Raw genomic sequence first — 12,304 nt, forward strand, 5'->3', positions numbered from 1 at the left:
CCAAGTCGGTTAGGACATCGATTTTGTGCATGACACAAGTAATTTTTTCCAACAATTGTTTACAGACAGATTATTTAATTTATAATTCACTGTATCACAATTCCACTGGGTCAGAAGTTTACATACACTAAGTTGACTGTGCCTTTTTAAACAGCTTGGAAAATTATGTCATGGCTTTAGAAGCTTCTGATAGGCTAATTGACATCATTTGAGTCAATTGGAGGTGTACCTGTGGATGTATTTCAAGGCCTACCTTCAAACTCAGTGCCCCTTTTCTTGACATCATGGGAAAATCAAAAGAAATCGGCCAAGACCTCAGAAAAAAAATTGTAGACCTCCACAAGTCTGGTTCATCCTTGGGAGCAATTTCCAAATGCCTGAAGGTACAACGTTTATCTGTACAAACAATAGTACGCAAGTATAAACACCATGGGACCATGCAGCAGTCATCTGCTCAGGAAGGAGACGCGTTCTGTCTCCTAGAGATGAATGCGCTTCAATCCCAGAACAACAGCAAAGGACCTTGTGAAGATGCTGGAGGAAACAGGCACAAAAGTATCCATATCCACAGTAAAACGAGTCCTATATCGACATAACCTGAAAGGCCGCTCAGCAAGGAAGAAGCCACTGCTCCAAAACCGCCTTCCCCAAAACTGACTACGGCTTGCAACTGCACATGGGGACAAAGATCATACTTTTTGGAGAAATGTCCTCTGCTCTGATGAAACAAAAATATAACTGTTTGGCCATAATGACCATCATTATGTTTGGAGGAAAAAGGGGGAGGCTTGCAAGCAGAAGTTCAGCCTGCCCAACCGCAAAGCACGGGGGTGGCAGCATCATGTTGTGGGGGTGCTTTGCTGCAGGAGGCACTGGTGCACTTCACAAAATAGATGGCATTATGAGGAAGGGAAATTATGTGGATATATTGAAGCATCATCTCAAGACATTAGTCAGGAAGTTAAAGTTTGGTTGCAAATGGACAATGACCCCAAGCATACTTCCAAAGTTGTGGCAAAATGGCCTAAGGATAACAAAGTCAAGGTATTGGAGTGGCCATCACAAAGCCCTGACCTCAGTCCTATAGAAAGTGAGTGGGCAGAACTGAAAATGCGTGTGCGAGCAAGGAGGCCTACAAACCGGACTCAGTTACACCATCTCTGTCAGGAGGAATGGCACAAAATTCACCCAACTTATTGTGGGAAGCTTGTGGAAGGCTACCTGAAACATTTGACCCAAGTTAAACAATTTAAAGGCAATGATACCAAATACTAATTGAGTGTATGTAAACTTCTGACCCACTGGGAATGTGATGAAAGAAATAAAAGCTGAAGTAAGTAATTCTCTGTACTATTATTCTGACTGTATACTCATTATATTTATGGGACGGCTGCTGTATATTTAAAGATGGAAATTGAAGAGGTTGTGGTTAGAGTAGGCCTAGTATAGATGATATGTACAGGCCCAGAGTCTCAGTACTCCCACACACTCTCTACTTCTCTCCATCCCTCTCTTTCAATCTCTTACACGCTCTCTCCTACACTCCTTTTCTTTTGCCCAGGGTAGTGGATCTTCCAGAGGCTTTATCTGTCACAGGATCTATTTCTTTCTGGGTGTCTGTCTGTGTGTCCTCTGCTGTTACTTGGACCCAGATAAGAAAAATTTCCTATTTGCTGCAGTCTGTGTAACTTGTTTAATGGAGAGGTTGCTTAGGGGACAGGCTGAATTTGATTTCTCATTTTCTCAGCAGCCGTGCCAGGTTTGAATAGGGAGATACTCTTTGCTTTTCAATGAAGAGAGGATGCAGGTGTAGAAAAAAAGATGAGTGAGAAGAGAGAGGGACATAGAGAAAGATAAGAACAAAGTTTAACAGAGATATTCATCAATGTGTGTATGAAACTGACTGTGACAGACTCAGCTCTCCCCTCACCCATGCTCTCCCCCTCAGACTGTGCATGTGTGCCCTTAATGCCCTATTCTGCTCTCACGTTTGGGGTGGTCCCCTGCAGCACCAGCCCACTCAGAGCGCACACACAAAAAAAAACAATGGCACCGTGACCCTTTCTGGGTCACTGTGGATCTTTTCCACTTAGAGGCTCGACTATCTCAATATAAAGGTTGCCATGACAGCTGCTGTCCCCTTGGCAGGCAAGTTACTGACCACTAGTCAGAGCAGGGTTTTTGTGGCTCTGCTTTAGATGTCCCCAAAGGTCTTGCATGGAACTAAAGTCTGCTTTGATGCTCACTTAGAAAATCAACTGTTACAGACCTTTTAAAGAAAAGTATTTTCAAACAAGAAATGTTATTGACTTGAAAGCTGAATGAGAGTCAGTATATCAGTCTATCACACAGCCAGTTAGAGTTTCTCTGTGCTTGATACACACGATTATCTATCTGATAAGCAGTGAGTCACTGAAGTTGAGTTCTTATACACTGAGGTTGATGTATTAAAAGTTGTTGCTGCCAGAGATCTAATCATAGGCAAAACAAGTGTATGAAGTTGGACTCTGTGGCCCCCCCCTGTGACCCTAATTATGGTGCATGTATGGCTCTGGCCCCTGGAGCTGTGTAAATGTCACCCTGTATGTGGTACTGCTGAATGTTAGGTTTCTTCCTGGCTGCCCTCCTCCTCCTGGCGCACTGTAGTGCCTCTCATTAGTGTGTGTGTCTTTCACATTCGGTGCTTTCTTCCTTTCTCTCACATTGTCTGCTTCGTCTTAACGTCCGCATTGGACCTTTTATCTCCGTATCAAATAATTTCTGGGTGTCTAAGTACCTTACTGTGATTGATTGTTTGCAAAGAGCAATTTCTCAAGCAAGAACTTTGTAGTTAGTTTCAGTTTTTGTGACAAAACAGGCAATTATAGTCTAAAGCAGTGGTTCCCAAACTTGTTATAGTCCCGTACCCTTTCAAACATTCAACCTCCAGCTGCGTACCCCCTCTAGCACCAGTGTCAGTGCTCTCTCAAATGTTTTTTTTTGCCATCATTGTAAGCCTGCCACACACACACTATACGGTACATTTATTAAACATAAGAATGAATGTGAGTTTGTCACAACCCGGCTCGTGGGAAGTGACAAAGAGCTCTTATAGGACCAGGGCACAAATAATAATAATCAATAATTTAGCTCTTTATTTAACCCTCTTACATTTAAAACCTTAGTAGTTCATAAAAAAAAAATAGTGAATAACTCACCACAGGTTAATGAGAAGGGTGTGCTTGAAAGGACACACAACTCTGCAATGTTGTATTGGAGAGTCTCCGTCTTAAATTATTTTCCACACACTGTCTGTGCCTGCATTTAGTTTTCATGCTAGTGAGGGCCGAGAATCCACTCTCACATAGGTACGTGGTTGTAAAGGGCATCAGTGTCTTAATAGCATGATTTGCCAAGGCAGGATACTCTGAGCGTAGCCCTATCCAGAAATCTGTCAGTGGCTTCTGATTTAAATAAAATTTTCACAGAACCGCTTGTTGCAATTTCGATGAGGCTCTCTTGTTCAGATATCGATAAGTGGGCTGGAGGCAGGGCATGAAAGGGATATTGAATCAAGTTGTTTGTGTCGTCCGTTTCGGGAAAGCACCTGTGTAATTGGTCACCCAGCTCACTCAGGTGCTTCGCTATATCACATTTGATATTGTCCCTAAGCTTGAGTTCATTTGCACACAAAAAAATCATACAATAATGGAAAGACCTGTGTGTTGTCCTTGTTAATGCAGACAGAGAAGAGCTCCAAGTTCTTAATCATAGCCTCAATTTTGTCCCGCAAATTGAATATAGTTGCGGAGAGTCCCTGTAATCCTAGATTCAGATCATTCAGCCGAGAAAATAGGATAGGCCAGTCGTGTGAGAAACTCATCATCATGCAAGCGGTCAGACAAGTGAAAATTATGGTCAGTAATGAAAACTTTAAGCTAGTCTCTCAATTTAAAACGTGTCAATACTTTGCCCCTTGATAACCAGCGCACTTCTGTATGTTGTAAAAGCGTTACATGGTCGCTGCCCATATCATTGCATAATGCAGAAAATACACGAGAGTTCAGGGGCCTTGCTTTAACAAAGTTAACCATTTTCACTGTAGTGTCCAAAATGTCTTTCAAGCTGTTAGGCATTCCCTTGGCAGCAAGAGCCTCTCGGTGGATGCTGCAGTGTACCCAAGTGGCATCGGGAGCAACTGCTTGCACGCATGTTACCACTCCACTATGTCTCCCTGTCATGGCTTTTGCGCTATCAGTACAGATACCAAAGAAATATATATTTCACCTTTATTTAGCCAGGTAGGCAAGTTGAGAACAAGTTCTCATTTACAACTGCGACCTGGCCAAGAATAAAGCAAAGCAGTTCGACACATACAACAACACAGAGTTACACATGGAATAAACAAAACATACAGTTGAAGAAAATCTATATACAGTGTGTGCAAATGAGGTAAGAAAAGGGAGGTAAGGCAATGAATAGGCCATGGTGGCGAAGTAATTACAATATACCAATTTGACACTAGAGTGATTGATGTGCAGAAGATTAATGCGCAAGTAGAAATACAGGGGTGCAAAGGAGCAGGATAGATAGATAAATAAATGAGGTAGTTGGATGGGGTATTTACAGATGGGCTATGTGCAGTGATCTGTGAGCTGCTCAGACAGCTGGTGCTTAAAGCTAGTGAGGGAGGTAAGTCTCCAGCTTCAGTGATTTTTGCAATTCATTCCAGTCATTGGCAGCAGATAACTGTAAGGAAAGGTGGCCAAAGGAGGAATTGGCTTTGGGGGTGACTAGAGATATACCTGCTGGAGGGCGTGCTATGGGTGGGTGCTGCTATGGTGACCAGTGAGCTGAGGTAAGGCAGAGACTTGTAGATGACCTGAAGCCAGTGGGTTTGGCGACGAGTATGAAGCGAGGGCCAGCCAACGTGAGCATACAGGTCGCAGTGGTGGGTAGTATATGGGGCTTTGATAGACTGCATCCAATTTGTTGAGTAGAGTGCTGGGGGCTATTTTGTAAATGACATCGTCGTGGATCGGTAGAATGGTCAGTTGGTGGTCAACATATCTTGACCACCAAAGTCCATTTGATGTCACAAAGCTGTCCAGTACTTTAAAAATATCCTCTCCTGTTGTCCTGGTTTACAGAAGAGAATGTCTTCCTTAATTGACCCCCCCCCCCCCCCCATAAACGTAACAGACATGTATCAGACATATACCAGGAGCTGTGCCAGGCCCAACACGTCTGTTGACTCATCCAGCTGTAACACATAGAACTCACTGGCTGTATGCAAAGCAGTAATAGTTTCAAAACATCTCCTGCCATGTCACTGATGTGTCGTAGAAGTGTTTGATGAAGGCATTGTCTGTAGTTTTTTGGGGGGCCTTTTCCCCCAGCACTGTCCCAGCCATATCCACGTCAGCAGGAATAATTAAGTCCTCCACAATAGTATGGGGCTTGCCTGTCCTAGCACCTCGGTAGCTCAACATATAAGACGCTTCTAGCCCCTTCTTATTAATGGTATCTGTTGCTTTAATACATGTCTTACAACTCGAAAGTCATCGGTTTTCTCACTCCAAAAACTCGTGGCATAGTTTTCAAATTGTCATGTTTTTAAATGTCTGCGTAAGAGTGACGGTTTCCCGCGTGAGAGTGGTTAATGGTTAATGTGATTGGATGTTGATTATTTGACTAAGCTACCTGTATTTGACATTGTTGTTATTTCACTGAACACTAGATGGTTTCATTTTATTTTCACTCACACACACACACGTCTCTCTCACTTACACACACACGTAAGCGAGAGAGATGTGTAAGTGAGCGAGACGTGTGTGTGTGACTGAGGCTATGACCAGGTAGGGCTGAGTAAATACCATCATGCACCACTGCATGTACCCAAACAGGGCCTCTGGTGTACCAGACCAGTTAGCTCAACAAACAAATTGGAGGTGAGGTGAAGACCACAGTAGTTCATGCTGAGTGTGATGTATTAGCAGTGTCTGGTGACCCCGGTCCTCAAAACAACACTTTGAAGACCAAAAACATTGGTCTTCAATCCACATACATTTCAAGGAATGCAGTGCCATAGTTTAACCAGATCTTTCAACTCGGCCAGTGATGACATGGTAGCATCCCTGTCCACTCCTACAGTAAGTTGAAAAACCTGTCTGTAGGTAACTGTTCTGTGTTGGATTAAAGAGTCAACCTGAAAATTATTGGACATCTGCGACTGACTTTCCACACTAAGGGGTTGAATCCTATCCTGTAAATACTCATGCATACCTTGAACTTTCCCACAAATCAAGCATTGATGTAAATGTGGATATGTCAGGATTATTCAGTGAGATCAATCCATTAATCAACCAAATTGATTTATAAAGCCCTTTTTACATCAGCAGATGTCACAGTGCTATACAGAAACCCAGCCTAAAACCCCAAACAGCAAGTAATGCAGATGTAGAGGCACAGTGTCTAGAATTTGACCCTGAAGTTATTGGGGGCTTTTATGTGTGTAGTTTCCTCAGACAGACCCTCCGGTATCCCCTCTCTCTCTCTCCTTCCCTGTATCTGTAGCCACATCCTCAGTCTGCTCTGCACTCTGCCTGGAGTTTATTCCCAGCTCCTGATGGCATTTCCTGAAGTCTATTGTACTGGGGCAAGCTTGATCCGTCATCCCAGAGCTTTCTCTCTTTCCTTCTCTCGCTCTCTCTCTCCGATAAGCACTGTGTATGCAGCTTGATTTCCTACAGCAAGTCTGTACCTGTGAGTTTGGGGTGTGTGTGTGTGCACGTTCTCGCTCATGATAGACTAGGTAAGCGGTGCAGAGGATTCCTGGAGTGGCTCACTGTTCCTATCAGAGACTGAAGCGCTGTGTGTGTGTGTGAGCTTTGGCAGTCTGCAGCATGGTAAGTACTAGCCTGTTGTCTGTGTTCTGTTGGCAAGGGAGAGGGAAGCTAGGCTGCATATGAGGGGCAGCTGCTGCTGCTAGTTAACCTGCTTTTTATTTTAGAGGGCATGAGACAACGCTAGCTCTGACCTATCAGCTGGGAAGATGTCGGTGTCTGGCTAGACATCTGTTTAACTGCTGTCTGTGATTTCATTCAGCCTGACTATCAGCAGGGAACAGGACCGTGCTGAAGTGTGGAGATAGATCCATACATGGCTGCCCATTTCATGTTATGACTGGTCAGTCTGTGTGTTGTGGGTACTTGTTTTAAAAAGTAGGCTACCCCCTTGCTGCAACTAAGGTCAAAGGGACGTTGTTAGTTTGCGCCTGATTGTTATATGGCAGTCTGATGGCTGTTGGTAAGGTGCTTGGAGGTTAAGGGTTGGGTGAGGAGAATGGATTATGAACCTTTTAGTGCAGGAGTTGGTAAATTGGTACTCTTGAGGGTGTGTGCGTGGGGGAATTTTACATCAATTCATGACCACTACAGTGGTGATACCAAGCCTTCAAGTGTCGTCTATAAATGCACTATAAAGCCTGTATCAGTTGTAGATCGTTTCAAGTGTAAGGTGTTTCTCTGCTAGTGTGTTTGGCATGCATTCTTTGCATATTTTTTTCCATATGGATTTTTGTGTATTTGGTCTCTGATGTTAGAGGAGTTGTCTACTATAGATCAGTGTTTATTGTTTACTGCTGCTCTTATGGGCTGATGAAGAGAACTGGACGGAAGGAGAGATTAGGAGAGGAAGTGGACAATTAGCCTTGGTCCATATTGAAGACCCGGCCAGGCCAAAGATACCCCACCCGCCTACTGTGGGTAACAGTTGCACAGAAGTAGCACAAAAGTAGAATGCCAAATTACAATTAGCATTATATGAATCTGCAGGTTCAGGAATGTCTGAAGAATGCACATAGAAAACAAACCAGACATGCAAACTCCTCTGGGTACAGGTCAGGATATTGCTTGTCCAGTCACAACATACATGAGCATGACTTTAACAACCTATTGACTGCTGGCTAGGGCCATAAGCTTGGGATAATGTTCCAGTTGGTTATTCTCAGGTGAAGCCCAGACTCCAGATGTTATGAGTAAAGGCTTAGCAGGCCAATACCCTGAGGTCTTTAGCATCTGACTTACAGCTGAAATGTCACTGCTTTGTCTTAAGTCAAAGACCTTGGAGTCTGTACTACAGGTCTGAGCCTGGAGTCTGTACTACAGGTCTGAGCCTGGAGTCTGTACTACTGGTCTGGGACTACATAAAGGTCAGGGGAGGATTGGACTAGAGGCCTGTTGCTTATTATGCTAACAGCTTCATAATGGCTGTCGCCAGGGGTGATATAGCTTGTGTTGTCTGACCTGTCAATCACACAAGTGTGCGTGCCTGTGTGTACGTGTAATGTCTGACCTGTCAATCATAGGCTCTAACAGCCTTATCACAGGCTGAGGAATGTCACTCATATCGTTATGGACATAGTCCCCGGTCACCTGGGAGACAAACCATGAACGGGCTCAGTCGCTAGGCAGATAACCCAGGAGGGAGCTGGCTGGAGGGCAGAGGGGATGAGTGACCGGTTCAAAACAAGATGTCACGCCTTTTATACTTAACGTATCAGTTATTGGATCCAGATTTGGATGAGTCCAATGTGTTAATGAGTCCATGACTGCGTGTTAAACTACTGCGCTAAATGGAGCAACTGAATATTGTATAATTCAAAATCCGCTACATTATAAGCTGGTGTTAGCCTAGTCATCGAGCTATTCAGCCCATTGAGAACATTCATTTTGCTGTTATGGATGAGCATATCATTATTAGCACTTGTTTAGTATTTCTATGAAATGCTATGAGCTAATGGCAGTTGGTGTGAGTCAGAGCTATTCAGGGAGAAGCTGTTATGGCGGTGTTTGGAGAGGCAGAGACTGAGCTTTTCATGTTCTCTAATCTCAGCATCTGTTTTTGTTCAGCCCCGTTCTTATCCAGGGGAAGTGTGTGTGTGCGCGCCTGCATGCGTACGTGCGTGTGTATGTGTGCGTTTAAGACTGTGCACATCTCTACTACTAGGCTGTAGTGTTCAAGTGTTGTCTTATGAACTGAGCAAAGGCAAGAATCACTAACGCCAAAGCCAAATCGCTTTCATCTCCAAACCAAATATTTCCTCACATTGGAACTTTCCCATTGAGACATGCAGAGAGGGAGAAACTCAGTCTGTGCACCCAGTCCAAGTTCACAGGCTGGCACGTGCCCGGCTGCCCGATCTGCTGGCTGAGCCAATCTGAATCTACCTGGAGGGTTCTGCAATCTGTGGTCTTTTGGTGATGCTTTGATTTCTCTGGCTGTACTTCATCTACTATATGAGGAAATAGTGTTGTTCACTGTATGAAGACTGTTTCCTCTGACTCTCTAGAAGGCAGGCATCCCAAACAGGCTGAGACTGAGGGCCCATCCTGAGAGGGAACCTACCATTAGGTGTATTTAACACTTCTACTTTCTGTGACTGTTAACCCAAATCCCAAGGGACGTTCAGTCTTCCTGTGAAAGGAAATGGGTATTCATTTTAAATGATGCTCAAATACTGCTATATTATTTAGGGTTTGGCGATATCTAGGGTGACCTCTTCTACGATATGCTACAAAAAATATTGCGACATCTGAGACAATCGTTTTGCGCCTTTAATGACTAAATCATTAGACTGCTATTTTTGTGATTATTTATGATATTAGTCACATTTTAATTAAATAATCTTATGGTGAAAAAATATGGCTTAGTTAATTCATTTAGACTTCATTTTCAACATCTTGATTCAGCCTAACTGATAAAACTGCACTGTTTTGATTTGTAAAGTTCAAATAGATTATAGTCTTGCACATCAAGATAAATCGTCTTGCACTTCACAATATGTCATCAATGTTAAATATCACAATATTCGATTTAATCATATCGGCCCAACCCTAATATTATTACATTACTTACATTACAACACAGGCTGTTACCATCATTGTCTATAGGAGGGCTGTTCAATTCTGGTCCTGAAGGGCCAAAACTTCAGATTTGTTTTGTTTCTACCTGGTTTGCACTCACCTTGTGTCCCAGGTCTGAATTAGTCCCCTATTAGAAGGAGAAGATGACAACTGGAAGTGTTTTGGCCCTCCAGGACCGACATTGAATAGCCCTGGTCTACAAATATGGTACCTGTTCTACATCGTATCCATTAAGACTAAAGGATTTAGAACCTTGAGTAAAACTATCCCACGGATTCCATTCTAATATAAGCATTTTCTTCCTGTCTCCTTGGAGTGTCCTTCTTAAAAGCCTTCCCTCCTTTCTAGACCCGACTGACTGTCTTGTAAAAATGGAAATGAGAGAGGGTAGTAGTCTATATAGTCAGTGTGGTGATTCACTGGAAGACGTGAAGAGACAGCAGAGACTGAGACGGAGCACACTGGCCCATACAGACGACTATGTCAAGGAACAAGGTGTGGCTCTGAATCCAACATTTTTTTTATGTGCAGCGGTAAGACAATTCTTATCGGTGCACCTGTTCGTCTTGGAGAACCAGAACTCGTATCAGGTTTTAATAACTTTTTGAACCAAAGTGAAACGGGAGGTACTACAGTACCTGAATTTGTCCAATAACACTGATTTTCATTTTCCATTCCAAACTGTTTTACTATTTCTAATAGGTGAGAGCCAATAAACTGGTAGCAAGTGGTAATAAGCACTTCACAATGTAATAAGCACTTCATAATGTTGTAATAAGCCCCCCCCCCCCCCCTCAGGCCTTCCGCAGACTGACCTGGGCTCGTCTCTCGTGACATAATGGGATAACCAGTGAGTGGATACACTGAGGGGGGGACACTGGCCATGCCAGGGAAGAGAACTACATTCAGAAAAGAGAAACACGATGTATTCTATCATAACTAGGCTACTGTACATCTAGCTACAGCTGAGCGTCTGTCTTTCCATGCAGCTGTGTAATAGGCCAGGATGACTGTTACTTTGCAGAGTTGCATTGCTGCAGAAATGGATACTGGTCCTGTAAATCATTTTTAATAAGAGTGCTGTAGGGATTGGGGGACCCACGAATATAACGACGTATTCAGAGAGAGATGTGTGGTCAGACAGAAAAACCAGCATGCAGGGTCACCAGGTACAACCTTCGCTTATAACAGTTATGAGATTAATAAGCATTTAATGTCACCCATTGAGGAATAATCTAACCTTTTAGGAACTAATATACATCACCTTCACTCCCTGTAGAAAACCACAGGTTTGGTTTTCAATTTAGTCAAAAGAAAAGTTGCCATCTAGTGTTACTATAGTTTTGTTAAAGTTAGGGATGTCTAGATACCTGTTGTTCTTCACTTCATTTAGACAAGACCCTCCTCTATTGAGCAAGACAGGAAGTTCAGGATGTCCAGACGCTGATATCACTCCCTTATTAAATCTGCTCACCACACAATGTCAACACTGTGTTCAACGGCAACCATAAGTCCTAATTTACTCCTGGCCCCTCTTTAAAGTCAACATTTTGATAAAGCCTGTTTTTGGAGCTTGAGATCACACAAGGTGGTATTATATTCATGTAATGAGGACGACCGACAGACAGGCTGGCTGGAATGCACTGTAACCGTTTAGTAATAGTCCACCGTTTCACACCTCACTCTCAAAGGGCAAATCTCCGTTCACAGCCCGGCTACTAATCAGATGTTCATACATTGTTTTGTCTGTCTTGGTTATTTGCAGTTTCAGGTGTCTGTCTGGCTGCAAATTTTCTCTTCTTCCACTGTTTGCGTACAACAGATCTGCAGTACTTGGGTACAACAGCCCTAGCTAGTCTAGATAAACATCATTTTTTGGGTACTAACAGACCCTAGCTAGCTAGATAAACATTAACAATACCTTCCCATGCAGGTTTACAACAAAGTGCTTTGTTCTCTGTCTGGAATTGAAAGTAATTATTCAGCTGCAGTTTGAGCTTTACAGTGATCTGGGGGTCATTGGAAACCAATAATAATCTCTGGTTTCCTCAGTTTTGGGTAAATGGGGTGAGAGTAGAGTGAATGGTAAAGCACTAGTCTGACAGAAGGCCCCAGGTCTCTGTCAAAGGTGTAGGGACGGGGATAATTCAGGGCTATTTATTTATAGCTAAATGGAAACGCAGACCTTTTGTTCAGCTTGGCTTCTGCAACTGGAACACAGAACAGTATAAACAGCAACAAAAATATATATTTATACCCTAAAAATAATTAATGTTTGTTTTAAATAAGACTGATAACAAATACAGTTCAAATGGCCAACTATAATCAACCTATTATACAGGTGTGTGTGCGTGTCTTTCTCTGGTCATTGCATAGTAGCTCTCTCTTGAGATGTCAGC

General features: G+C 43.1%; 1 protein-coding gene across 2 annotated transcripts in view; it reads left to right on the forward strand.

Annotated features, from left to right (window-relative positions):
- Positions 1-12,304, forward strand: part of LOC129832050 (septin-4) — a 66,553-nt gene that overhangs the window by 24,469 nt on the left and 29,780 nt on the right. The window contains exon 1 of one of the 2 annotated variants that reach the window (XM_055895782.1): positions 6,718-6,887. The exons of the other annotated variant lie outside the window; for it this stretch is intronic. Coding sequence (XP_055751757.1) covers positions 6,885-6,887 — 3 coding nt within the window. The 5' untranslated portion in view covers positions 6,718-6,884. Of the gene's footprint in view, positions 1-6,717; positions 6,888-12,304 lie in introns of those variants that run through there. 2 annotated transcript variants of the gene reach the window in all.

The sequence above is a fragment of the Salvelinus fontinalis genome, chromosome 33, assembly GCF_029448725.1.
Source record: "Salvelinus fontinalis isolate EN_2023a chromosome 33, ASM2944872v1, whole genome shotgun sequence".
Lineage (NCBI taxonomy): Eukaryota > Metazoa > Chordata > Actinopteri > Salmoniformes > Salmonidae > Salvelinus > Salvelinus fontinalis.